Source organism: Aspergillus udagawae (assembly GCF_001078395.1).
Source record: "Aspergillus udagawae IFM 46973 DNA, scaffold_5, whole genome shotgun sequence".
Classification (NCBI taxonomy): Eukaryota; Fungi; Ascomycota; class Eurotiomycetes; order Eurotiales; family Aspergillaceae; genus Aspergillus; species Aspergillus udagawae.
The window spans coordinates 2,596,699-2,623,600 of NW_025091268.1; the positions used below are offsets into that span (position 1 = coordinate 2,596,699).

A 26,902-nucleotide genomic window follows, 5' to 3' on the forward strand; every position below is an offset into this window, starting at 1 on the left:
GATTCCCTAATTCGAAGGAGTATTACTTGCTAATTACAGTAGCACAACTATGTACAGTAACGTAGATTGTCGGACAGTAATACATCTCATCAATCATCACTTCATAATATGTTTTGGGTATATGGGGTTGCTATTCCCGAGGCATTGTACAATTCATCGATTTCCATGCCTTTCTGATATCCGTCAAGGAATCAAGGTGTGTGATTATACCACAGGAGGTGTCTGCGGCTGAGGATACGGCGTCAGGACTGACGACGGTTGTGATCCCAGGATTTCCTCGCGCATTTCGTCCTCGTCCCAGAAATACTCGGATGATTGGAGGCGTCTCTGTTGCCGGGCGACCAAGGCTTCCTCGTCAATGCTGTCCGACCCCAGGGCGCATTCCTGCTGGGCTAGGATAAAGTTGATCAGGACCTGCCGGAGACGGTCCCAGACGGTGCCCTGGCGTTTCCACTCGAGACGTTTTGCAATGCGTACCATGCGGGACACCACCCAGCATCTTTCGCCGGCGTCGCCTGCTTCTCCTTGCGGGTAGCCGCCGTTGTTGAGAAAGATCCAGAGGACAGATGTGATGCTCGGGTTGGTGAAGGGGTGGAGCCTTTGGACTTCCAGGTCCAGCCAGCCGAGGTAGCGGTCAAAATTGGTAGAGTTGCAATAGGAGTCGTAGAGTGCGACGGCCAGGAAGAACAGACAGGACATGCAGGTGTATTCATCGATGAATCGGATATCCCGAATCCCGTGGTCGTAATCGGGAAGCATAGTCAGGATGGAATGGAGCGGTGTTCCCGGGCTGAAGAGTCTGACGCGAGGAGCTGCACTGCTTCTGGTGACATTACCGGGAAAGCCTAACGCAGCCTTCTCCAGCTCGTGTAGACAGCGGAAAAATCGCAGGAAATCCTCACACGCACGGTATTGGTCGCATAGACTCTCGGACGATTCTACCGTTGTCTGCGTGTGGGGAATAGCGAGGTGCACATCAGGAGCAAGAAAGTCAAGGCTCTCTGGAGAAGTGTCGGGTAGGGCGCCAGTCCATGGAAGACATGAGGTGTAAACCGCTTTGGGTGCGCAGCTTATGTCCACCCTATGACAAGTCAGCCTAGCCTGATCATGCATGCTATCATAGGACTGTGCCAAAGCATTACCAGTACAGAACCTTCTCTAAAAAAGGACTAGAGGCCCGCATGCCTCGCATCCCGCCGCGGTTCCGAACCATGGATGCTAGTCCCATGCAGTGCATCCTTTCAATGGAAGCATCCTTTGACCATTTCTTGACGGTATGAGCAACCCGCAAAGTTCAGAGCACAGGGGAACTTTAATTACCTCAATCACTGCCATTGTGGCTACTGCGTATATTGTGCCGTCTTGCAGTCCCTGAGAGTCTGTTTGTATTCGCTCATTTATTAATCGAAGCGCCCGCATTTTATGAGTGAGGCTTTGAACAGAGTCCGCCTTGCCGTCCACTCCAGCTCGATGTTTCGAGGCAATAGCAAGCATCGCCTGAAATGAAAGATTGTCATGCAGCGCAAGCTGCCGGAAAATTTCCATCATTGGGTTGTTCGCGACGGAATCGGCAAATTTATACATCATGGATGGATATGTCACAATAACTTTGCAGTGTAAGCAGTCAGCCAACATGAGACGCAACATGAGACCAAGGATTCTCAGCCAGACGCCCTTCTTGCTCTGCTATCAAGGTCTGCATGATATGTATAGGAGTACGGGCTTCCAAAGACGAACTTACAGTGTTGAATTAACTCATGGTCAGAGTGACTAACAGGGATTGGATAAGAGCTAAAAGGATCCTCCATGGCCCCATGGCCAATGTTGGACCGAGGATCTGATAGTGTATAGCTAACGATGGGAAGGGAAGGAGAAGGTGGCTCTTCAGCTTTGACTTCAGATGATCTTGACGCTAAAGGCATCAGTGGCCCTATCCCACATTCTGGGGTGCATGGCTCCCCATCTTTTATCGGAGATAATTTCTCCTTCCCCGCAGAAGTGTCTTTGACAGGGACTTCAACTGGAGAGGGTGGACTGCTGGATGATGAAGCTTCCGATAGTACCTGGCGGCTGACCCAGCCGCCAATTGGCAACCGAGGCGTCTCCAGTCGAGCAATGCTGTCCAAGCGCCGCTGACGCATATATTGCCGCATTGCATGGCGGCGGACCTGACGCCGTGACTCGTTATCTGTAACGAGGACAATCTCGAAGTTTTTGGACTGCGGGTTCTGTGCTTGCTGAACTGCCCTAGGAGGCGGGTTCCTCGATGATCCTGTTATATCCCCTGCATGACGACCAGGCGACCGGCGCACAGCTAGAGCACCCGAAAGGCCGGCTTCATTTGAAATTGGCGCATCCTGATAAGGCTGTCTTTTGGAGGATGCATTCGTGTTATCCTCCTCTCCCGTCATCTCATGATCCAGCCTTGGCCAGGCGAGTAGGATGATAGTACAGTTCAACCTTATAAGCGATAGAGTGGGGAAGATCTTGTCCGGCTTGTCAGTGGAGAACACTGACTCGCTGCTCGGACACTTAAGCAACGTTCGTTACACGCTGGCTTTCATTGGGGCGTTGGTCTGAATCCGCTGGTCCATCTGAAGAACAGAAGTGATCTAGACTAGTTCAACAGGAAATTGCACAACTCCAATGTTTGGCGTCATCCCGATTTCCATTTTGGGCTATAGTGCCCCACACTCTACCATCACGTGATAATCGAACCAAGGGACCTGACTCAGCGGATCCTCCATAATATCGAGCCGTTTTCTGGAGCAGACTAGCTGTCTAGAAGTAAATGAATCGAATTATCATTAATGCGCGCAAGTCTTCTCGAATACGCTCATTCATTGTCATTTAATTAAGCCTTCTTGATCCGGGTTCTGGTCGAGCATTATAGAATGATAATTCAACACGATTCTTGAATCATGAAACACGAGGTGCATAGCTCCACTACAGTTCGCTGCCTGCGGTATTGATTCTCAGTGGCTGACTGGCCTCCCAATGCCCTGGATTCCACAACACTATGTCGGCCCATCCCGCTGACAGATAGCCTGAGGGCCCAAGCCATCAAGGTTCAGAACCTCGCGTAAGACCGGCCATTCATGGTCAGGGACGGATGCTTCCTAGTATTAGTATGCGCAGCTGATAGGAAGCTATGCGAAAATTTATTGAAAGTAACCTCATTGTAGCGGTTGAGTGAGCTTTGCTTTCGAGACCGATAGCGCTATGCGCTCAGTCGGCCAGCCCGTCCGCAAATCAGTTCTACTGCCTCGGGCAGACTGAACGCTGTAACTTTCAGTACTGTGATGATAGCATCCTCGCGGGACGGATTGAAAGCCTGCTGTCTCCTAGACCATCCTATGTGGTGAAGCCTTCCAAGATATCGCAATTGACAATCATAGTGTTCATCAATCAATCAAATATTCAGCCTCCGTTTTCCCGAAGCCGCGCAAGGGCTGCGCTAATGCCTTCACTCATCTCCTCTTCATTGGATTGCTGTGGAGTGTCGACTTCAGAGGCTCCTTTTTGCGCCTCCACCCGACTCCCCTGTTCCGCTTCCGAAAGGTACAAGGCTGCTTCATAATCATCATCCATATCTACAGGCCCTGTACTGCTCACAGTGCCGAGGCCCGAAGATCTGGGTTGTTCAGGCTCAATGTTCCTCTTAGGTGCCGTCGCTTTCCTCGCATTTTCCACCCGAAAGTCTTCCCTGACTGCAGTGCTCCATTGACGAACTTTCTTTTCGCCCCAGCCGGGTACAGCACTGATCTGTTCCGGCTGCGCGTTGATAGCATTTTGTAGACTCCCGAAGGTGGATATCAGACTCGCTGCATCAGATTTGTTAATACTCCTGGGAGTTGTAACGAATTCCACCAGAGACTCCTTGTAAGTCTGGGCTTGCTGGGTGCGAATCGCGGTCGGTTGAGCATTTTCGGACGACTTGTAAAGTTCGAGGTAGTGAGCTGCTTCCGGAGCTGACCAGCAGAGCATTAGAGTGTAATTATTGATGATCGAGGTCTTTGCGAGTTCCTTCAAACTGTCTTCGTGGTTTGCGATATCGACCATGACCAGAATAATCCGGAGCATGTATTTACCCCCAAGAGCCTTTATCCGGGAGTATATGTACTCTGGATGTAATCGATGATATTTCAACGATAAGAACAGGGCACAAGTGGTTGATCCAACAACATAGTCGGCCGGTATATCTGCATACTCCCAAGGCAACAATTTGATGTGGTTCAGTATTGGGTTGCCCTTTTGCCTGGTCGAAACAAGAATGGCTGAGGGACCTGCTCTGTTGGTAAGCGCCTGCGGTTTTGGTTGCTGGACCTTCGGGGCCGTGGATTGAGCAGTAGCTGAATTCAAGGTGGTCCCTGCAGCTCCAGGGGTGGCGCTCCCTTCAAGGGGACCATAGTCGGAATCTGTGTTATCAGCATCAACGTCCCTAGCCATTTTTGCGTCAACCTGAAGGCTTCGAGTAGTGCTGTTATCGGTTCGGTTCGGTCTATCTAATCGCAGCAGCCAACGTTCGGGCCAGTTGTGCTCACCGCCTGGACTCGCTTTGTCGCTGGAAATATTGACGCTGGGAATTTTCTGCCGCTACAGAAAAAAAGGCCAAAGAAAAAAGTGGACGATCTCAACAGCCATGACAGAGCAACATAAGAAAGGAACTTTGGGCGAAAATAGTGGTGGTCACCAAGACACACAGACTACGATGGAATCCCCAACAAAAGATAAAGTTCAGGGCGACAAAGTCTCCACGCAGCCAAGAAGGACCCTCTTCATTCGGTCGCTTCCCACCTCAGCCACGACCGAGAGCCTTACTGAATACTTCTCCCAATCCTACGTTATCAAGCATGCAACTGTTGTTAATGATCCAGAAACGAAGCAGTGCAAGGGTTATGGTTTCGTCACGTTTGCCGATCTCGAGGACGCGCAAGCTGCGGTAAAGGAGCTCAACGGGTCCGTCTTCGAAGGGAAAAAAATCAGAGTCGGCTACGCTCAGCCGCGTCACCGTGAGATTGATGAGAATCTCGGCAAAAGTGTGCCAGCTCCTGCTGCCCTTGAGCTTAAGAAACAGCGGGAGCAACAGAAAGAAGCTACCCAACCCCCGAAGCTCATTGTCCGAAACTTGCCTTGGAGCATCAAAGAACCAGAAGATCTAGCGGTACATTTCAGAAGCTTCGGCAAAGTTAAATATGTCACGCTTCCCAAGAAAGGTGATCAGCTGGCAGGGTTCGGCTTCGTCGTTTTACGAGGAAAGAAGAATGCCGAAAAGGCACTGCAGGCCGTCAACGGCAAAGAGGTGGACGGAAGAACGCTGGCGGTCGATTGGGCTGTAGATAAGGAAGTATGGGAGAACTTGAAGAAGGACTCTGAGAAGAAGGAGGAGACCCAGGAGGAAGCGGGATCGAGCGACGTTGAAATGGCAGATGACGCGGAAGCGGCATCCGATAATGGAGATATCGAGTCTGATGACGACGATGATGATGATGAGGGGGATATGGACGATGACGACGAGGTGGACGAGGAAGACGAGGAAGATATGGATGATGACGAGGACGAAGACGAAAGAGAAGAGAAAGAAGACGAGCGAAATGCGTGTACGATTTTCATTCGGAATCTACCCTTCACATGTACAGACGAGACGCTTTACGAGCACTTTACGCAGTTCGGGCCCCTTCGATACGCGCGAATTGTCGTCGACCCGGAAACAGAACGTCCCCGTGGTACCGGCTTTGTTTGCTTCTGGAAGGTTGAGGATGCCGCATTGTGCGTGCGCGAAGCCCCGAAACAACAAGATACTTTGATTGCGGAGAAGGACAAAGGGAAGAAGTCTTCCACCGCACTCAAGCACTCTATTCTGCAGAATGAGAGTTCTGACCCCAGCGGCCGCTATACCTTAGACGGCCGTGTGCTCCAAGTCGCCCGCGCCGTGAGCAAATCACAAGCGACACGCCTGGAAGAGGAGGGTGTATCAAATCGACTGGTTCGTGATACTGACAAGCGCCGTCTTTTCCTCTTGTCAGAAGGTACTATCTCTCCCAACTCTTCTCTGTACCAGAAGCTTTCGCCGTCCGAGATCAAGATGAGAGAGGACAGCTTCAAGCAACGACAGAACTTTATCCGGAAGAACCCGGCTCTACATTTCAGTTTGACCCGTCTCTCGGTACGCAATATCCCACGTCACGTCACCTCCAAGGACCTCAAGCAGCTTGCTCGACAGGCTGTGGTCGGCTTCGCCAAAGATGTCAAGGAAGGTCAACGTCAGCCTCTCTCCAAAGAGGAACTCACACGATCAGCCGACGCTATGAAGGAGGCAGAGCAGTACCGGAAGTCAAAGGGCAAAGGTATTGTGAAGCAAACCAAAATTGTTTATGAGAGTCGAGAGGGATCCAAGATCAGCGAGAACAGCGGAGCAGGCCGAAGCCGGGGCTACGGTTTCATCGAGTACTACACACATCGACATGCGCTTATGGGTCTAAGATGGCTTAACGGTCATGCTGTGGAAGCCCCTAAGAGCGGGTCGGCGGACATCAAAGATAAGAAGAAGCGACTGATCGTCGAGTTCGCCCTTGAGAACGCCCAGGTTGTTAAACGAAGGAATGAGATGGAGGCCAGGGCACGCGCCAAGAAGGAAAGTCATCAGAACGACGGAAATACCCCGAGCAAAGATGATTCGAACAGCAAAGCTTTTCCCAATGACAAGAAGCGGAAGCGATCCGAAAGCCGTGGCAGCGGCAAGGAGCAGGACGGAGACCACGACGCGGAAGACGAGAACAAGCTCGCCAAACGCAATCGGATCATTTCTAGAAAGAGGATGCAGCGGAAAGCTCGAAAAGGGAAGGCTTAGTGGGATTGATCAAAGGTGGCTGTATAGAGCTCTATTTGTAATTATCTCTATTCCCCGGCGTTACTTGGATGCATCCAGGCGAAAGAAGCAAAAATAAAAGCATTTGTTATATTGTCCGAATTGGCAATGGAAAATATCGCGTACGATTTCATGAATTCATGGGGTATAGTACCTTCATACAATAGCATAACCCAGCGCCGTTACTGACCGTAGGTTGTCATCAGGCGCCCTAGTAGTTTGTAGCATCCTTCACCTTTCCGACAATATTGTATCTCTTGCTGAAGAAGGTAAACCATTCACTCAACACCGTCTTCTCCTTATCATCCAAATCATACCAATCCGGCCTGCAATCCTCAGGCTTCAGAGATGAGCAGGCAAGGGCTCGGGAAGGATCCTTTCCAGCGAAAACTATGGAGAGGAATCAATAACGCCATGTACAGACCAAGCCAGCACTTGTTTTGCAGCGCATGGGAAAGGGGAGAATCGACTTACCGTGATACTGGCCATTGGGGCCATAAGCAGGATTTTTGCTCACATCAAAAACAATCCCCTTGATTGCGACGAGAGTTGGGCGGCTGAGATCCGTGCCTGCAAAAAGCGCATCAGTAAGTTGAATTTCATCATTGGTGAATCCAACCAAGGAATCACATACCGTCGCATTTGGACAATTCCTCCACTGTGATCGGGTCATCCTTTGGAGGATCCAGCTGAACAGGGACTTTGGGTTCGAAGCGCTTGGGTTCCGGCTCGTGTTCCACCATTGTGATTGTATGCTTGGAGACTTCGAGTGTGGGAAGGATACTATTAGAAGAAGGTAAACGAAGTAAGAAAAGTTGAAGTTTAGCCCGCGAGAGCTTACTTGTATGCGGGGCAGGCGGGGGAGCTCGGAGGTCGGCATAACCGTGGATCTTGCCGGCAACTGGCGTCATCGTCTGTGATTGTTGGAAACTCTCTTTGCTGCTTCTTTTATTGGCTCATCATCGAGCAGCATCAAGACCTCTTCAAGCGCATGGCTATGCAAGTACTATTGTAGCTAACTTCTGTAGACCTTTAATGTACTTCGTAAATGAACCAGAATCAAGCGTCGGGCCTTGTGACAGTGAGCTGTCTGCATTCCATCGTCGACAGTACATCACCCGGCTCAATTCTCTCTCGAGATTCAATCGGGAAAATCAGTCCTCCTTTCTGAGATTAAGTGGAAGCAAAGGAGATCAATCAATACTCAGGTTGACAGCCTGAGCCCTGGAGAGCCGACTCGGCTATCTCTTTGGCTGAAATTTTGATATGTTACGCAGTAGGAATCTAGACGGCCTAGGTGATTCGATTTGCACCAACCTACCCCTCGCTCCGAAGTAGATGGATCTATGATCCCAACTTTTCGATACACCTGCATATGCTAATGATTCCGCTTTGTATTGCCTCTGATGAGGAGATATTTCATTCCTCCTTTGGAAATACTATAACCGGAGGATGACCCCTGCGGAAGCCTGGCTGCTTTCTTCCAAAGATAAATCCCCATATACTGTTCTCTTTGAAGAGACCTTACAGAATTCTCAGGGTAGTGAAGACAATTAAATCATTTGAAAGAATGAAAGCGCCACTATATATCTCGTCAATGTATGTCTAGGCATACTTGATTTGCCTAGAGGCAATCACCCGTTGCCTCTGAAGATGACGTCAACTGGCATGGATGGGCGCATTTCCACTTAAAGAGGTATTTATTGATGAGTTGTGTCATGAGCGTAATATTGGATAGATACACATTAGCTGATGTCCACTTGTTCTTTCATCTTTGTACAATGCGGGGCAACCTCAAGTAGCTTTTTGACATCGGAGAGATCATCAGCTTCGGCTCAAAGCTTTTACCTGTCATACTATTATTGCTATAGTTCTCAAGAGCGATATGAGCGAAATGTCCTCTTGCCAGGAAACCCTTTCCAGTACTTTACAAACAACACCTTCTCGATCCTCGAATCGTATGTCATCTACAGAAACTGGGCCGGATGCTCAAGGGCGGAGTAGGACGATTTCCGTGGACTCCGATATGTCTCACTATCTCTACTTCGAAGACAACGATTGCTTTTTCCCACCTAGCGAACTCGGAGAGAAGCCATCGCCGGATGGAAAGGATCGGAGTCACGGTCCATACGTGGATTCGTCTGTTCAGACCTGAGTCCTGGGTTTTTGGCAGACCTCGTTGTTTCTCCGTTCCGACTCTTACCAGGCTTGGATGATGATCGATCAGACTGAAGATATAATCTATGCCTTCATAATTTTCAGATTGCGAGATTATGTCAGCTGTTCTTTTCTAAATGCGGGAGAAGGATGGGCGCTTCATGTTACTTGTTCAGCAAAGGGTCCAAAAGCAGACGAATTTTATGTGACTAGCTTCTAGTATCAATTAATGACAAATAATATTTTTCTTCTGAAGAAGTAGCCATGTTTTCATAGGTTCTTCTTCTCATTTTGCGGTCGAAATTGAAGTCAACGGTTTGATGCAGTGGCTGATGCTAATCTGGTAGTTGATTCAGGCACATTGTGATGAGGTACCATGCCATCGCATGTCAATGTTGCTACTCGCATCAGGGTCAAAAATTATCATTCTCGGTCGGTATTCGCAGGTACTGTGCCATAACTTCATGAAATCTATGATCATTATCTAGTGCTTTGTCCTACTCTTCAATAGCTCTTCTTTCGGAACCCACTTGAACCTCGGCAAAAATGAGGTGACTACTTCTCCCCAAGAGATGGCCCACACTGCTCTGATATAGTGGATCAGTTAAACTAATCTCAGCCTCCTAGTTACCTTTACTAGCTCAAACAGGCACAGTGTTCTTGTTGCATCCCATGCCCCTCCATCAATTTAACTGCGTCTTGACGATTTCCCTCTATTGCCCTCCGTTTGCCTCTGCCATGACTTTCCAAGAGTTACGAACAGCCACTCCGTCCTGCTACTACGCTCGGCATTGTTGAGCTCAGGCGGAGAGAGGGGGAGAGATGCTGGAATTCTTCCTACAGCGTTGATGTATGATGGACCGGAAATGTCTATCAGTACCTCCAAGGTCAGACACGTCGATTTCTATGGGGACTAAGCCTGTGGGGACTTCATGCAGTCCTCAAAGTGGCTTCAGACCACCTATTCCAGGCCGATGTTTTGCTGCCATCAGTACTGATCCATCCTTATTCGCCTTACCACAAAGGCAGGGGGCAATAATAGTGAAGCCTCTCTGTCTTTCATTGGGCGAGAAATTGGCCGAGGTGAAATCACTCTCGTTTTGGTTGTTGGTGATACTACTTTGATGCCGGCTTTGGCCTAGCTGATTTAGCATCTTCAGAGTGTCCCGCATTTTAATCTCGCACATGGGCTTTTACTCTAATTGCTCAATGCGTCAGTCTTGCGTTTCTCAATCTACTTGAATTTATTCTTTTTTACTCTTTTTCTTTTTTCCCTCTTTTTTTCCTTCTTGGCTTCTTGGATCACCTTTTTTCTTTTCCCCTGCTCTATACATTGCACTTTACGTCGCCCTTTTCCAATCGCCTCTATGCCTAGGATGTATCGATGAAACAAAATCCTTATCACTTGTCGTGAATTATGTCGAACCCCAAGCCAGACGTGGGCGTCCAACAGACATCATTAACGACGGCTATCAGCAATGATCGATCCCACTCGACCAACGACGGCAAATTGTCCACTGCCCATTTGAACAAAAGAAATGGCTGTCCTACGACTTACACTGAGAAGACTACTGTTATCGAGGATGGTGGAGAATCAATAGGAGGCGCATCGTCGAAGCCCACTTATGATCATACGCACCGGAAGCTGAAGCCCAGACACATTCAGCTTATCGGTATCGGGGGTACTATTGGTACTGCTCTCTATGTCCAGGTCGGTAAAAGTTTGATGAAGGGTGGCCCTGGCAGTCTGTTCCTGGCATTTTCGATTTGGTAAGCTCTTCGTGCCTGATTTGATTAGCTCTTTTCCCTTTATATGTTTCTTTTTGTTGTTGCGATCTTGGTCCTGTGTCTCCACTGGGTGAGCTCATGGCTAGGAAGGAGAAGCAATATATTTTGCGCGAGCCGGCATGAGAATGTTCGCAACGAGTTGATGTTGAGAAAATACGACGAAGAAGCCCGGAAGCTCAAATTGCGCTTTAATGCAGAACAGTGTCATACTTCGCACGCGCTCCTTACTTGAATGCCCTTTTTATCAAGCCATGAAATCTTATACATATCTACTTCTAGGTGTTTCGTCATCCTGGCTATTACCGTTTGTACGCAACCCCAGTCTCCAAGCCCCAAATTGCTCTCCCCAGCAATGCCGCCTGCAACCTGCGTTCCAGATGCAGCTCTCCCCATTCGTACCATTGAGTGCCCTGAAGCGACAATCTCCCGCTTCCCTTCATGCTGCCCATGCGACTCCCTGGCTATTCTACACTACAAGAACGTGGCTATGTAGTCCATGCTAAATACAGATTGCATCCTAGGTCTGGCTGAGATGGTTACCTACCTGCCAATCTCATCACCCTTTATTCGATTTGCGGGCCGCTATGTCGATGAGGCCTTTGGAGTTGCCGCCGGCTACAACTTCTTCATTTTTGAAGCTGCCCTAGTGCCCTTTGAGATCACCGCGTGTAATATGATCATAAACTACTGGAGCGACGTTATTCCAGTGAGCGGGGTTATCGTCATCGTGCTTGTCCTTTACATGTACGTAACATCTTCTGAACGACGAAGCCCCCTGCCCAATCTTGAATCGCCTGAATGCTGACTCCTAGCATGATAGACTTCTCAACGTCTTTGCAGTGCAATGGTACGGCGAATCCGAGTTTTGGCTTGCTCTTTCGAAAGTATTACTCAGCATTGGCTTGATTATCTTCACATTCATTGTGATGCTGGGCGGGAACCCGAAGGGAGATCGATTCGGATTCAGATACTGGAACGAGCCGGGCGCCTTTGCAGAATATTACAAGACGGGTGACCTTGGCCGATGGCTTGGTTTCCTTGCATGCCTGATCCAGGCCAGTTTCACCATTGCAGGACCCGATTATGTGTCGATGGCAGCTGGAGAAGCAGCCAACCCTCGCGGAGTCTTGCCCAGGACGTATAACGGTATATTCTATCGACTCACAGCTTTCTTCGTTCTGGGTGTACTTTGTATCGGCATTCTTGTTCCCTACAATGATCCTACTATGGCCGAAGCCTTCGCCAAGGGCATGCCTGGCGCCGCTGCGTCGCCTTATGTTATCGCGATGGACAGGCTCGGGATCCCTATCCTCCCGCACATTGTCAACGCCATGATCCTACTAGCAGCTTTCAGTGCAGGGAATAGTTATGTTTATTGCGCCAGCAGAAGTCTGTACGGGCTTGCTCTAGATGGCAAGGCGCCACGACTGTTCACTAAGTGCACCAAGCGGGGTGTACCAATATACTGTGTCTCAGTTGTTATGCTGATTGCACTTCTTGCCTTCCTCCAAGTGTCAAACAGCGCATCTGTCGTCCTAGATTGGTTCGTTAATCTGGTACGTGTCGCGTACAAGACTAGGATCACCCTGGCTTTCTATTCGAAGAAAAGAAAAAAAACATCTCTAACAGTTGGTAGGTAACTGCTTCTCAGCTTATCAACTTCTCTGTCATCACTTTTACCTATACACGTTTCCGGAAAGCTATAATAGCCCAAGGCATTCCACGCGAATCGCTCCCATACAGGAGTTGGTGGCAACCCTATACTGCCTATGTTGCCCTGGTTTGTACAACAGTCATGGCATTTGTAGGCGGCTATACGGTCTTTCTGCCTGGGAATTGGGATGTCCCGACCTTCCTCTTCTCTTATACGATGATTGGAGTGTTTCCAGTCCTGTACTGCAGTTGGAAGATTGTAAACCGCACAAAGACGAAGAAGCCGGAAGAGGTTGATCTCGTGACAGGACTCGATGAGATCGAGGAGTACGAGAGAAACTACATTCCCGAAAAGCCAAGGTAAGGGTGATCCTGTCGACGACCCGAATATTCGCGAGCTGGCTGACTGATTTACGCATTTAGCAACGCCCTCTCGAGGTTCTCTGATTGGCTTTTCGCTTAGGCGACCTGTTATAGACCCGCCCGCCCTAGATGTTGCAATATTGTATGTCTGGGTGTTGTCACGATTATATTACGATTGGCATGAGGATATGTTTGGTGAGAGAAAATGTACAAAGAGCCATGCGAGCATCCCGGAAAAATCTACAGTATAGTACAATATAGACATGAAATGTATCATCTAATAGACCATTGAAAACGCCGTATGCAGTCAATCATTTGCCCTCGTCCTTCTCACCCTCTGCCGCCTTTAACGTATCTAACCGTAGTTTATTCCGCTTGCCGAGCACACGCAGTGTATTCCGCCTCTCGATCTCAGTCATCTGCTCCCAGTTGGCGATCCGCGACAGCGTTCCATCCTGGTTAACCACCAGCGGACCCAGAGCGTCGAGCTTCACCGTCGACCCTCCACCACTAACGTCGAGCTGCGTGGCTTGTGATTCTGTCGAGGGAGCCTCCGGCAGCGCGAGGATAGGATTGTTTTGGTCCTGCTCCTGGCCCTGGTCCTGCTGTTCTTCCGGTTGGCGGTGGTATTGCGACTGGCTCTCGTTGGAGGCAGAGTCGGCGGACATGGTCGCGGATGTAGAGAAGGTATGTTCTTGGTTGCGATTGTGGATTGAGCTGATTTGCGTAGGATGGTAGAGGTTGTAGGAGGGGCAGATGGGGTATAATGCTGAGTATGAGCGGAGGTTTGGTGATATTGCGGTTACCGTCGATGCGCGGACTCCGATTGACAGAAGAGGATTAAGACTGAGATGGAGGACTGTAGCGCGGGATATGGCTTTGAGCGACGTGTACATTTCTGGACAATGAGAATGGAGTTTCGAGCGGTAGATTGAGAGACGAGGGAATAATTATAGCGGAGATTGACGTTCTGGAGAGATAAGTGGAGAGATCCGCAGAGAGGATTCTAGAATGGCCTTGGAGACACCAACCATGACTGTGCGCCATGCTCAAATATAATCATGAATTTCTATCTAAATCTAGGTTTAATGTACAGAACAAATTTCCAGGCATAATATGACACAGTTAATCTGACTACAAGGATTCCTTGCAGTTTCTTCTAGCGGAACCACCAATTTACCTGGTTTTGAGTTAGAGCAGTAAACACTCAACAGAGGGTAGATGAAACTCACCGACGCAGTGACGCCTTCTCCAACGCCCTTGATGCTATGCCACCATCCCTTTGGTATGAATATCCCGTCACCGGTTTCCAAATGAGCTTCGTATCCTTCACCTAGCATATTATTGGTACCGTCCGAGTCTGCATCATCCCAAACGGCCTGCTCCAGGAGAGTCCTTTCCTCTCCCTGCATCATCTCCTCGCCCCGGAAAGCAGCGGCCGCGCGGTCCTCACTCCGACCCATTTGGCGCCTGACTAATGCGAATACCCTCTGCCCGGTATCGGGAGCCAACAGTCGCACAACCTTGCGTCCGGCGATTTGCACGAAGAGATTCGGGTTCGGGTCGCGGTGCAAAGGAGTATATGTAGGCGGGTGTCCGATCCATACATTCGTATCGTAGACGTCCCCTTTGCCCGCCTTTAGAACGAGTGCGGGGGTGGGAAAGTCATCGCGAAGAACTGGCGGAAGATCAAGTAGCTGGCATTGCGCCAGATAAAGTCGCGTAGCCTGCGACTGCAATTCTGTGGTGCGCATCCAATCTAGGAACAGACTCAATGGGGCGTGGAACTGCCGGAAGCTCAGCTCGTTCGATTCAGGTACAGTTGCGCCCGGCACCTTACTTTCTGCGGGCGATTGCGTGAGCTCGAGAGGAACGAAGGCATCTCCACCATGCTCTTGTAGATATGCCGTATTTAATCTGCAGTCATGGCCGTTGGAGGAAGGGACCGTTTGGAACCATCGCTCACATGCGGGGAGATCGCGAAAGTGCCGACGAGGGAGAAGGACCGGAAGTTCTGGGTGGAAGTAACTACGGCGGAATTCATCAATTTCAACCTCGCGGAGGGGTTTCAGGGGATGATATCGGTTCTGAGAGTTTGAAGATATCGAGCGTCCATCCCTGGAGCTGATTAACGATATTGACCCCAGTTGTTTGTTGTTGACGACGCCACGTGATGGTCGCTTGGGAACCCACAGGTTATTGCGGGAAAGCAGCCATTGCTGATGCTTCATCCAGAACAACTATGCCAATGCTGCCGCTTCGGTTGATTTCAGAGAGTTGTTAACTTTTTTAGAAGGTCAAGAGATATCTGTATCACAAGGCGGAATCAGAGGATTGTGCCAGCTACACAGCCCGAACACAAAGTGACATTTGACGCGGGAACTAAGGTATCTAGTGCTGTGGATCTTCAGGTCTGGTCCCATACATGGACCATATCGAATCACCCTCCACCTTTGACTGCTCCTGTGGAGAAAATGACGAGACCACTCGAAGTCATCATTATCGAACGTCGCATGATCTCTAGCAGTCTAGCTCCAGAGAAAGCAATGCTTCTCGGTTGACGGTCGTCTTGACTTTCCCTAGACTGAGTGAGGAGCACAAAGCATGATGTTTCCTCGGTCGATCAAATCTGAGCGTCATAAACCACCGAACAACCGAGGCGAGACCGATCCTCTCAGCTCCTGTGACATTGTCGATCCTGGCTTCCCCTCATTTGAGATCCATGCTAACAATATTATCGGCTCTGCATAAATGATAATTTGCAATAGTATGGCTGTTCATACTGGGGAAGCCCAAGACTCCCTAGGATGTTGGCCCACATAAGTTGACAACCCTCTCTGCTGTCTATACCTCATATCATTCCAAGTCTTTCAGAAATTCTATGCTTTCTTGCCATCTCCCGGTTGTGCCTCCAAATCTATTACAACTGATCAGACAAGATGCCCTCGTCGGTGGCAAGGATTCACAAGCGCCATTCGTATGCCAAAGACGCTCACACCTACTACCCGGTTCTCGTGATTGGCGCAGGGGTGTCTGGCATTGCTACAGGATGTCGACTCAAGGAAGCTCTGGGCTTTGATCAATTCAGAATCTTTGAGAGGCAATCGGGTATTGGAGGTACTTGGTGGATCAACCGCTACCCAGGAGCCGCATGCGATGTGTATGGACCTCTTGAGGCAAATATGCTCTGTCGAAGCGACTCTTTTGCTGAGTGTGTATTAGGCCCGCGCTGTTGTACTCTTTCTCATTTGCTCCAAAGAAAGACTGGACTACCCTACATCCCCCCGGACCGGAGATTGTTCAGTACCTGACTGATGTCTGCGAGAAGTACGAGATAGTCGACAAGATTCAACTCAACACAGCTGTCAAAGAACTGCGATGGTTAGAGGATGCGGAAGAGTGGCAAGTCACGTTATTGCATCTTGTTCCTAGTACCGGGGACTTATCCGAAGGGGAAAGAAATGCGCGAATATCCAAAGAAGGCGAGCGCAGTGTCTACGTCAAAACAGAGATTGTGCGAGCAAAGATCGTTGTCAGCGGTGTGGGTGTGCTTGTTGAGCCTAAAAAATGGCCTGCACATGTACCCGGGATTGAGACGTTCGAAGGCGAGGTTGTTCATACAGCTCGATGGAAGAGCGACATTGATCTGTCAGGGAAACACGTCGTCATCATTGGCTCTGGCTGCAGTGCAGCCCAGGTAGTCCCTGAGCTGACGAAACCAGAGTCCAAGGTCAAGTCAATCACGCAGCTCATGAGGTCGCCTCCCTGGTTCATGCCCGATTTCCTGACGCCGACGTCGCTCAAGAAATGGGAAAAATACACGCCGCGATTGTTCAGAAACGTCCCTGGTCTTGCTTTCGGTGCAAGGGCTTTGCTGTTCTTCTTCTTGGAGTGGGAATTTATCAAAATCTTCAGGAACAATGAGTATTCCCGTCGGAATCGTTCCAGATTAGAGAGCAAACTCCTAGAGCACATGCGAGCGACTGCTCCAGAGAAATATCACGACATACTCACTCCCAACTACAGCCTGGGCTGTAAGCGACGAATTGTGGAGGCCAACTACTATGCCAGCATTCATGCGCCCAATTTTGAGCTGACGACGAAGCCCTTGGTAGGCGTCCAAGCCAGAAGCGTGACATTAGGCCCTGGTCGACATTATCCGCCGGAAAGTACGGAGTCAACAGATGGAGTGAGACAGATACCGGCGGATGTCATTATTCTGGCCAACGGATACGAGACCAATAAATTTCTTCATCCTCTCCCGGTTTTCGGTCGGCGCGGCAGAAGCCTTGATGAGATTTGGGAGGAGCGTGGAGGAGCACAAGCTTACCTGGGCATTGCCATGGACCATATGCCGAATCTCTTCCTTTCGTTTGGCCCGAACACAGCGACCGGCCATACCAGCGTCATTTTCGCGGTCGAGAATGCCATCAATTACTCTCTGAACTTCATCAGACCCATTCTTGAGGGACGCGTCAGTTGTTTCGAGGTGAAAGAGAATGCTGAGCGCGACTGGACGGACAAGGTACAGAGAAGTCTTCAAGGCACCGTCTTTCGACGGGGAGCTTGCACAAGCTGGTACCAAACCGATGATGGTTGGAACTCGTCCACCTATCCGTGAGTCTCCAACCGCTAGTTTAAGACACAACTGACACAAGACGCCCGCTAATAACCTTGTTTAGATTTACTCAGATTGACTACTATTTCAGATGCACATTTCCTGTGTGGCACCACTGGACAGCCAAGTATACACGCAAGGGACTCATGCTTCAGAGGGTGAAGACCGTGCTGAGGAGATTTACGCTCGTGGCAATCATTTCCAGTCTCTTCTGGCTCAAGATACATCCTAAAGATACTCAACGGCTGGTCGAATTTTTTATTGGAGCCCGAACTAGAGTAGTTTCAGCTATTCGGGAGGGGTTGCTTCGCGCTCATCAAATACTCTTGTGATTGATTTTGGCATTAGATGATTTACTGAACCAGCGCTTGGTGATCATTTGAATTTTAAAGATATGTTTATGGCTGTCATAAAAAAAATCTATTCTATTCTCTCTACCTATCGTAATCGCGAGATGTGCTATGTTACTCCGGGTCTGCGCTGATTGGTTCTTAGCAGACTCTGGGGAAACGGAAACCCCGCGCGGTTATTCAGACCCAGCGGGTGCATGGAAGGAATCTCTCCGCACTCTTCACTGCTTTATCCTGCGCACAACAACGCGATCAGGCCATACTGACCGCATCTGACATGGCTTCCGAGTCGTCCCAGATTGATATTGCTACCCCTCAGGCGGGAAAAGCAGACCAAAATGCCTCCCCGGCTGAGGACAGCGCAAAGAGAAAAGCGGAACAGAGCAACGGAACTCACACGCGCACAAAGCGGAATCGCTACATCTCAATCGCCTGGTATGATCCCAGCGGAGCAAAACTCCGAATCTACCCCTTGTTTGCTTCTGTGGATTGCTGTAAATTCATGACCATTATCGTCATAGTTGTGATACAACCATGGGACTAAGTACGGTTTGACTAACGTTGGTCCTCGCTATAGCAATGAATGTAAGCGACGCAAGATCAAGTGCAACGGTCAAGTGCCATGCCAGCGCTGCGGCCATCTGAAACTCGAGTGTCAGTACTATGCCCTTAAGCAGTGGTTCCCATCACTATTCCAATTATATGGAATTTGAGTTCTGAACGGCAGAGGAAATGACCGTGCGATAGGCCGATACGCCCCCAATTGCTGTAACAATAACTTCAAAGATTCCGAGTATGTTCCATCTCCCTGCATTTATTTGCTACTTTGCTCTCAGTACGGCGACTGACGATTGATGGTACGGGACAGGGAGTTCCGTTCGATGACAGACCAGATCACAACTCTGCAGGAACAGGTGAACAGTCTCTTCAGTAGTCTGAACGATCTTCGCAGTCAAAGATCATCTTTGGCCTCGCCGAATCTGGAGGACATCTCTCGGGATGGCTCACAGCCGGTCTTTACGCCGATGCACCCGGCTACCGTCAGACCTCGCGTAAGACATCTACGGTTTCATGGCCCCACTAGCTCCGCCTTCAATTTCGATGTCGCCAGATCCAGTCTTCAGAACATGGGCATTGCACCCGCCGAAGAAGTCATGAATGACGATCTGACAACGGCCCAAGTCACGCCGGCCGCATCGCCGCCCGCTCAGCAGGCTGTATTCACACAGCCCATACATCCGACCAAAGATCCGATATGGGCAATCAAACGGGAAGAGGCTCTACGATTATGTCATGTTTATGAGGAAGAAGTCGGTATTATGTATCCGCTTGTGGATATTGAGAAGGTGATCAATCAAGTCAACCTCCTCTATACTTTCATGGAGGCTGCAATGCGAACTGGCTTCGCGCAGCGAGCATTCCCGGGCTCAGATTCCCTCCATGATGATAATACAATTATCCTCAAGATGATTCTCGCCATAACGTTGATTGTGGAGGGGAGCGGGCGAAGTGATCTGGGCCAACGTCTGTTCTTGAGCGTCAAGCCAGTCATTGAGGCTAAGCTTTGGGGACCGATCGACATCAAGACCATCCAGCTCTTTGGCATGGTGGTATGTATTGTCGTTCTGATGATATCTGACCCCAGACCCTGGCTAAATGTCCTGACAGGCAACTTACCATTTTCACACGGATGACGATGCGATGGCCTACCGAGTGATAGGATTCGCTGCACGTATGTGCCTTGAACTGGGTCTGCACCGACGGGAGGCGTTGATGAAATCCTTTCCAAACGAGGATCAATGGGCTGACGTCACCAAGATCTTCTGGTCGATCTACAGTTTGGATAGACGCTGGAGTCTTGGTACTGGGCTACCCTTTGTCATTCAAGATGAGGATGTCGACCCCAACCTCCCCGAGCCTGTAAGTTAAAAGCCGGGAACGACACGCGTAATCCATGTCTGACTAACAGGTCTAGGACGCATCATTGCCTTACTTGAGATGTATGATCTCTTATAATCGTATAAGCTCAAAGATATGGTATTCTGGACTCGGCTCTGAGGGTACAACAGACATACGCAGAGATGAGATCGGGTATCTTGACTACCAAGTTCTCCAGTGGTACAAGCAGGTTCCCGATGCGTTGAAATTTTACCCTGGGGACTCTCCGAAGCATGGCGAGACGGCCAGCCGGGGTTTGCGGCGACTACGGGTGCTGCTGTACTTGCGCATGAATCAGCTTCGGATTCTCATTTATCGGCCTGTCCTACATTCTTCTGCGAGTATCGCCGAAGACAAAGGTCATGCTCAAACTGTGGTGGATGTTGCCAAAGATACAGTTCGAGTGCTCACACAACTTAACCATACGTCTGACATCTATCGCACTCAACAAATCACTTTCAACTACTTCCTTGTTGCCGCTCTCGCGGTGCTCTTTCTGGCCGTATGTCACGCGCCAAACGAATTCAACCGACAGGTGCGGGACGAGTTCTACATGGCACTCGATCTGATCAACGGATTTAGTACAAAATCTTACGTATCAAAACGGCTCTGGAAGACGATCAAGGGGCTGAGAATGATTGGGGAACGGCTGGGCGTGCTGGCGCGCCCGTTCGGCTCGGACTCGAATGACCCCCATTCAACGGCTGCTGTCGCCATGGCGGGCCTGGCGGGCCATTCAATCGAGAACCTGGCCATCTATGGACCGATGAATGGGGTCAATGAACTGGGAAACAGTCCTTTGAACGGACTGCAGATGAGTCAAGAGCTCACCAACCTCTTCGAGGCTGTTGGAGGGTTTAGCAGCTTCGTTGCATCTGGTACAGCACCCGAAGGTATATCCGGGTTTGTGAGTCATGATGGCGAGCTTCAAAACACGGGCGAGGGACTTTCAGGCATTTTCGGCGATGATGGAGAGCTCTCCCGGGTCATCAGGGAGCTCTTTTGATTTCTTACCAGTATTACGCGGCATGCATCATGTATATATCAGCCAGAGGCTACCGTGACGACAAGCAGGAAATTTGTGATGCGAATTCAATGACTTGGATTCAATTAGCTCGCTTTCCAGATGAATTCACTATAGATGTAGGCGTGCCGGGCAAACCAGTCTGTCTGGGACTGAATTGTGCACGTGACTAGAATGAGTCCAGCCACATGAACGTTCTACGCAGGACCAGCACCACACTGCCAGTCATCAGGGACATTGGTTTAACATCAGTGTTATTCACAATGTTGTGACCACATCATTCTCTCTCGCATCCAAGAAAGCCACTATTTACACATTTCCATCTCGCGACAGCGGTCAGGTCCTCTTGGTCATCGCAGAGATAGCGACGTTTTTTCCTACCGCCCCACGAACCTAAACTTGGGACCCCTCGACGCCGTCGATCGACCACTGCACCACCACAACGAAAGAGACCAGGGAGGTCTGGTGTTTACGCTCTACAATCGATTGCGTTGGTCCCTCACTACGAGTGAATTTTGCTAGAATTATACCCCAGAACTGAGCGGAGGACCTCGATCTCTGTTTGAGAGCAGTACGGTAGTGTTAGTGGGGAAATTCCACCTTCAAGCGCCATCGCGTCAACACTTCCTCATCGCACAACGATTCGCCGTCCCGCACATTGGGATGACCCCTCCAATTATCAGGTAGACGATAGACCCGATTTTATTTCCCCAACCAAAGCCAGACCGACCTACGGTCCGCGTTGGATTTTACGCCTCTTTCGACCTCGATCATCCGAGACAATTGGGCTGAGGTCTCTGCCCGATCGACCAGGGTCGAAGAAATCCAAGCGAAGAGCTTCCATCTTCGTTCGATCCATCGTTTTCCGTTTCGCTACTCGGCAACGTGTCGAGAGAGATAGGTTCGGCGTTGGCCGACGGCCTGAACAGGCTGGATCTGAGTCAACTGTCTGAATCGTCAGCCTCGTCGTCATCCGAGTCCGGCTCGTTCGATATGTCGTCTTCGGAAGGGGCGCCGGAGTCATGGATCTCCTCTTTCTGTTCGCTGATGGGCCATGAATTCTTCGCAGAGGTGTCGGAGGACTTTATCGAAGATGACTTCAATCTTACAGGTCTGCAGTCGCAGGTGCCCATGTACAAGGAAGCGCTCGAGATGATTCTGGATGTGGAACCGGAGGAGGACGAAGACGAGGAGGAGGAAGAAGAGGAAGAGGAGGAGGATGATGACGAGATTCTCGGTGATGAGCGACCCCCGGGCTACCGCAGAGCTGGGGACCGGAGACATGCGCGGGTGGCCAGCGACTTGAGTGTGATCGAAAGTTCTGCGGAACTGCTCTACGGCCTCATCCACCAGCGCTACATCACTTCGCGGCCGGGAATCCAGCAGATGCTGGAGAAGTACGAAATGCAGCACTTCGGTGTCTGTCCGCGCGCCTACTGCAATGGAAGCAAGGTCCTACCCGTGGGCTGCTCCGACACTCCTGGACAAGAGACGGTGAAGCTGTTTTGCCCCAGCTGCCAGGATCTGTACACTCCTCCCAACAGTCGTTTTCACTCGGTTGATGGGGCCTTCTTTGGGACCACATTCGGATACCTTTTCTTCATGACCTTCCCCGACCTGGACATTGGGCCCCGCCTGGATCCCTCCATGTTAACCGTTGCCCCTGCGAATGCAAACAATCAATCTCGATCCTCGTCTTTGACGTCTGGGGCCAACCGCGCGACCCCCGATCTGCCTCCGCCGAACCAGCCAACGGAGATCAATGGGGTGCGAACCGTCAACTTCTGCCCCGGCCTGGGACCAGGTAGAATTTACGAATCGAAGATTTACGGATTTCGCGTCTCAGAGCGATCCAGAGTTGGTCCGCGCATGAAGTGGCTGCGGATGAAGCCGACCGATATCCGGGAGTTGGACGAGTTGGCGCAGTACGAGGCCATCCACGGTTCTGCGAACGATACCGAGCTGAACATTGAAGCCCAGAATGCAGCCGCAATCGCAGCTAGGAAGAAAGCGCCCATGCGGAGACGGCGGCTTAACCCCGATCAGATGAGCATCAACGGAGCGGAAGGCTGAGAGACCCTGCGGGAGTAAAGGGGGTACGATTTGGTCGAGCTGTGATACCGATGGTTGGGGTTTTGTCATTGTGATGTGGATAGGGACTGTATCGCTTAAGGCTTTTCTTTTTCGTTCCACTATCATTATCTGCTTTTCTCACCAGGTTGGTTCATATCTACTGATGTTTTTGTGTGTGTGTGTGTGCGCGTGCCGAGGTTACCTCAAGAAACCTCATCTGCTCATGCGAATGACCTCTCTAATGCTGGGGGAACATAAGGCTTTGTTTCTCTGATCTTTTTGACCTGCATCAAGGCGTCGTTGACTTTTATTTTCTTTGTGTTCATGACATACAGCCTATCAAATTCAAGTACAGTACAAAAGGAAAATCATATGGAGTTGTCCTACTTTATTATAAAGTCTGGCCCATCTTGTAGCATCGACCATGAGATCTTACAAGGCCGCGATCCTCGAATGTTGCAATGTATATTTGCACTAATCTCTGCGCGAGCTGGTATGGACTACATTCCAACCCCAAGTCTCATACAGGTGTCACAGTATGAAACTGATGGACCAATTCAAATAAGAACGTGTAAGCCCTCTATTTAGCCATGCACCAGCTCCCCTCGTGGAGTCGGTTACGCCTGCTGCGGTAATAATGGGCACCCGTCAGTGAATTGTTGGCTGCGATGGGGCGTTTGAGCGCGTCGTAATCTTCAGCGATCACTCAGACGACATTGAACCATCTACCTTATCCGCAGCATGGAGCAATATCCAAGGTGAAGGAAGATAACTACCTCATGGGATAATGCTTGGTCATCATTTGAAATCAATGCAGATAGATACCCATCAGATGACTCAGTTCCAACATCATTCCTTGAGAAGCATTTCCTATTCGCATGTCGCTGTCACTGTCACTGTCGCCGTGCCAATAATCATCTGCGCGAGGGCAATTATCAATCATCGGGTCGAGCAGTGAACAAACGCCCAAGTGACAGGGACAATCTATTTGCATCCTGCTGCATATTTCCACTATGCAAGGGGTGGGGCTCGCTCGGCTTTCGCCGTCGGTACCAGTGGGCTCCGACTAAGACTTGATCAAGGTTGGAGCACAAGCGTGCCAGGGCCAATCTAGGTCGCTGGCGTGATTGTGACACTGTGATTTGAGTTGGGTTTCTTTGTTTGCATACCCCTCTATTTGTTCACATTTTGTTGCGATCTGTCTCCGCATAACCGAGTCTCTTGGAAGTTGTTCCCTACAGGTACCTACTCCGTAATTTCTAATCCTAACCCTTATGGCCTAGGAGGGGGTTTGCCGAATGGACGAGGTTCCTCAGAGCCGCTTTGGGTTACACAATGACAATAAAATATCCAGATGATCTGCTGCCTGGCAATTGTTTCACTGAGAGTACAGGGCCTTGAAGCCAATACGGAGAATTCAATCTCTCTACTGGTTACTCTATACGAGCCCAGATGTGTGGGGTCTCGCTACCTGAGACGATTGGCTGAGCTCCCCATGTAACCGTGCTGAATGACAACAATGTAACACGCCCTTTTATCGCATCATGACACTGTGTTTTAATCAGTTTATTTTTAATTTGCCCTTTGCCTTTTTTTGCCTTTTTTGCCTTTTTTCCTTTTGATTGTGGAGGGCTGGAAGGGTCTCATAGCATGGTACGGGATCTATCAATCGCGGCTTCGATGGAGCCCCGGGATTTGAATCGGCCGTTTGTTCAGCCCGACGCCAGCAATCGGATCCAATTAGATAGATCCAAAGGGAGAAAAAAGAAAAACAATAGAAAAACCGCTAGAACGGATCGTCAGCATTCAGTTTTGTGAGCTTAAATCGTAAGCTGGATGTCTAAATTCGACATCGAGGAATAGTCAGGCTCTCATGGACAGACGGCTAAATCAGGGGGCTATGTGCTGACTGCTGACGATTTACTTCTACTGATTGCCTGCTGGTCACTTTCACCCGCATGATCCGCACAGACATACAGTGTAAGGCTGAAGACCCGACGGAGAACCAAGCCCAGTCAAACGTTGGTCAATCAAACGGCAAGTATCAAAGGATCTTCGTTTTGTGTGTCCACTCTCCGGCGTCGACGGACAACTCCGTTTGAGAAAACATTATGCTCATAGCCGAGTTGGAGGAGACAACCAGAAGCGAGCTCGTATCTAACAGACTAAACAGTCTTGACACACTTTGGTTGGTCTGCGCCTGATGGATGTACTACCATGTCTCAAAGCCCAGGAATGACTCGAAACGGTAAATGGTATTTTCGTTCCGGAGCTTCCACTATGGCTCAGCCAAGGTTGCAGCCTAGGCGAGATCGAAACCGATTTGATGGCTGGGGACCAAGGAGTGTAAATTTGAGTCTTTTGCGCCCAATACTGCTCTTGCGAAGGGCAGAACCAGAATCGACAATTAGACGAAAGGTATTAGAAATCTTTGTTCTTCTCATGTGGTTCCATTTCTGCGCGGAGGCATCTGCATATGCGCTGACAGGTCGAGATAAGAATTAACCACGCTGTAGAATTGCTAGCCTCATCAAGCGTGCAAGACCGACAGGAGGAATAATGATCCCCATCCTGCCTTGATGAGATTATCAATCAAAACGCATTTTCGATTGATGAGTAATTCTGCAGTAGGATAGGGATGGCTCCAGCAGCGGGCACTTAGTCGTCACTTGTCAATCATCACTTGAGTTCAATCTTGCTGAGACTGTCTGAATTGCTCCAGTCTCCCTGTCTTACACGAAAAGGGAGCAGGACATCGTCCACCTGCTATCCATGGATGTAGCACGAGGTCCACTGATCACAGTTCAAAGCAAAAGACCAGGACGTCCAAGGCCCCCCGAATTCGCTTGATTCCTTGCCAGTGGTCCGTGTCTCCTTGACCAATGCACTGTACCACATCAGGCTGGAGCTGTGGAGGCGCAGCATGTTAGATGGTTCATACTTAGTACATACTTGCGCAGAGCCCCACTGAGAATAAACCAGCAACTGGCCCGTGGCAGCTGGTCGCGAGTCAATTTCGAAGAAATAATAATGGTACGGATTAAGAATCGCTTCTATCCCATGGCAACTTGCAAGGAGGGACAGCGGGAACGAATCAACGCAATTTCTAGCGCGAAGCCAATCATTTTCTCTGGCCCCGACACTGGAAAGCTGCAGTGGACCGTAACTACTGAGTCGTCGGTCTTCCCTATCAGGTGTCGGACGGATTGCGTCGGATGGACTGTCGTATTCTTGCCTGGCAATTTGAATACGCACTTGCGGACTATTCCGTAGAAGCACAGCATCGACATCGTCCGGAAACCCGCTCCGATCCAGCCAAATACAGCCGTTGTTCCTGTGATTATAGTGTATGTTATTTATTGATTGGGCCCTTGATCCTTTGGAGCAGGCAACCAGAAATGTAGCCAAAGAATTGCGCACGTTCAGTGATACAGAGTACTCCGTAGAGAGAATATCTATCTCAAGTTCGAGACGTATGGCACATGGTAATAGCATCCTCGCACTCCAGTCGAAAAAGCCCAAGGAATGCCTCTAACCGATTCAGAGTATGGTAGGTGCACTTTGTGGAGATTTGGGGGCCAAAAAAACCAATACGGGCTAATACATCCAAGATGCCCGATTTACCATACGTCCCACAGTCCTGGAGTCGGAGCATCAACCCGCCGTTCCTCCGCAGCCGTGTAGTACTGATTTTCATGATGATTTGAGTAAAGGCCAATTGTTTGGTAACAAATTCATCTGCTATTCTAAGGAATCCAAGCGGAACCGAAAGACGGAACGAGCAAAAAGTGGATGGACCAAAAAAAAGTGAGAATCAACCCAGCATTGCTGCCAATTCCCATTCCAACTCCTAAGATGAAGGTCCGTCTCTTAATGTAAAACATTGAACGCCCCGAGTCATGCATCACACATGGGCATCCGAAAGCCCAGAAACCGTCATATGAATGGAGATGTTCTCTGAGTAGAACTACTCAGCCCGTAAACGACTATCAGTCCAGAATGAGTGAGGAAAGAAAAAAGCCAAGATCGCCGCGGAGAGCAACATCCAAAAGTTCTTAACTCCCATGCGG

General features: G+C 49.7%; 9 protein-coding genes across 9 annotated transcripts; 4 read left to right on the forward strand and 5 right to left on the reverse strand.

Moving 5' to 3' along the window:
* Window positions 1-204: 204 nt before the first annotated feature.
* Aud_007726 (uncharacterized protein) lies at window positions 205-2,411 on the reverse strand (the record flags this gene model as incomplete). The annotated part of the gene is made up of 4 exons (XM_043292614.1): window positions 205-1,081; window positions 1,143-1,267; window positions 1,321-1,607; window positions 1,742-2,411. The coding sequence occupies 4 exons, from the start codon at window positions 2,409-2,411 to the stop codon at window positions 205-207; spliced, it is 1,959 nt and encodes a 652-aa protein (XP_043148549.1).
* Window positions 2,412-3,420: 1,009 nt separating this feature from the next.
* On the reverse strand, window positions 3,421-4,449 carry Aud_007727 (DNA repair protein RAD10; the record flags this gene model as incomplete). The annotated part of the gene is made up of 1 exon (XM_043292615.1): window positions 3,421-4,449. The coding sequence occupies one exon, from the start codon at window positions 4,447-4,449 to the stop codon at window positions 3,421-3,423; it is 1,029 nt and encodes a 342-aa protein (XP_043148550.1).
* A 193-nt stretch (window positions 4,450-4,642) lies between these two features.
* Window positions 4,643-6,850, forward strand: Aud_007728 (mRNA-binding ribosome biosynthesis protein NOP4; the record flags this gene model as incomplete). The annotated part of the gene is made up of 1 exon (XM_043292616.1): window positions 4,643-6,850. One exon carries the CDS (start codon window positions 4,643-4,645, stop codon window positions 6,848-6,850), a length of 2,208 nt encoding a protein of 735 aa, XP_043148551.1.
* Window positions 6,851-7,079: 229 nt separating this feature from the next.
* Window positions 7,080-7,611, reverse strand: Aud_007729 (putative progesterone binding protein; the record flags this gene model as incomplete). The annotated part of the gene is made up of 3 exons (XM_043292617.1): window positions 7,080-7,258; window positions 7,343-7,438; window positions 7,503-7,611. The coding sequence occupies 3 exons, from the start codon at window positions 7,609-7,611 to the stop codon at window positions 7,080-7,082; spliced, it is 384 nt and encodes a 127-aa protein (XP_043148552.1).
* Window positions 7,612-10,442: 2,831 nt separating this feature from the next.
* Window positions 10,443-12,929, forward strand: Aud_007730 (putative general amino acid permease (Agp2); the record flags this gene model as incomplete). Its single annotated transcript, XM_043292618.1, has 6 exons — window positions 10,443-10,795; window positions 11,093-11,121; window positions 11,335-11,557; window positions 11,634-12,369; window positions 12,450-12,826; window positions 12,890-12,929. The coding sequence occupies 6 exons, from the start codon at window positions 10,443-10,445 to the stop codon at window positions 12,927-12,929; spliced, it is 1,758 nt and encodes a 585-aa protein (XP_043148553.1).
* A 211-nt stretch (window positions 12,930-13,140) lies between these two features.
* Window positions 13,141-13,725, reverse strand: Aud_007731 (uncharacterized protein; the record flags this gene model as incomplete). The annotated part of the gene is made up of 1 exon (XM_043292619.1): window positions 13,141-13,725. One exon carries the CDS (start codon window positions 13,723-13,725, stop codon window positions 13,141-13,143), a length of 585 nt encoding a protein of 194 aa, XP_043148554.1.
* Window positions 13,726-13,988: 263 nt separating this feature from the next.
* Window positions 13,989-15,060, reverse strand: Aud_007732 (putative JmjC domain protein; the record flags this gene model as incomplete). The annotated part of the gene is made up of 2 exons (XM_043292620.1): window positions 13,989-14,009; window positions 14,062-15,060. The coding sequence occupies 2 exons, from the start codon at window positions 15,058-15,060 to the stop codon at window positions 13,989-13,991; spliced, it is 1,020 nt and encodes a 339-aa protein (XP_043148555.1).
* A 708-nt stretch (window positions 15,061-15,768) lies between these two features.
* On the forward strand, window positions 15,769-20,741 carry Aud_007733 (transcription factor domain-containing protein; the record flags this gene model as incomplete). Its single annotated transcript, XM_043292621.1, has 8 exons — window positions 15,769-15,989; window positions 16,052-17,446; window positions 17,512-17,605; window positions 17,943-18,232; window positions 18,666-19,407; window positions 19,466-19,717; window positions 19,773-19,797; window positions 19,867-20,741. The coding sequence occupies 8 exons, from the start codon at window positions 15,769-15,771 to the stop codon at window positions 20,739-20,741; spliced, it is 3,894 nt and encodes a 1,297-aa protein (XP_043148556.1).
* Window positions 20,742-21,752: 1,011 nt separating this feature from the next.
* Window positions 21,753-22,832, forward strand: Aud_007734 (casein kinase II subunit beta; the record flags this gene model as incomplete). The annotated part of the gene is made up of 1 exon (XM_043292622.1): window positions 21,753-22,832. The coding sequence occupies one exon, from the start codon at window positions 21,753-21,755 to the stop codon at window positions 22,830-22,832; it is 1,080 nt and encodes a 359-aa protein (XP_043148557.1).
* Between the last annotated feature and the right edge of the window lie 4,070 nt (window positions 22,833-26,902).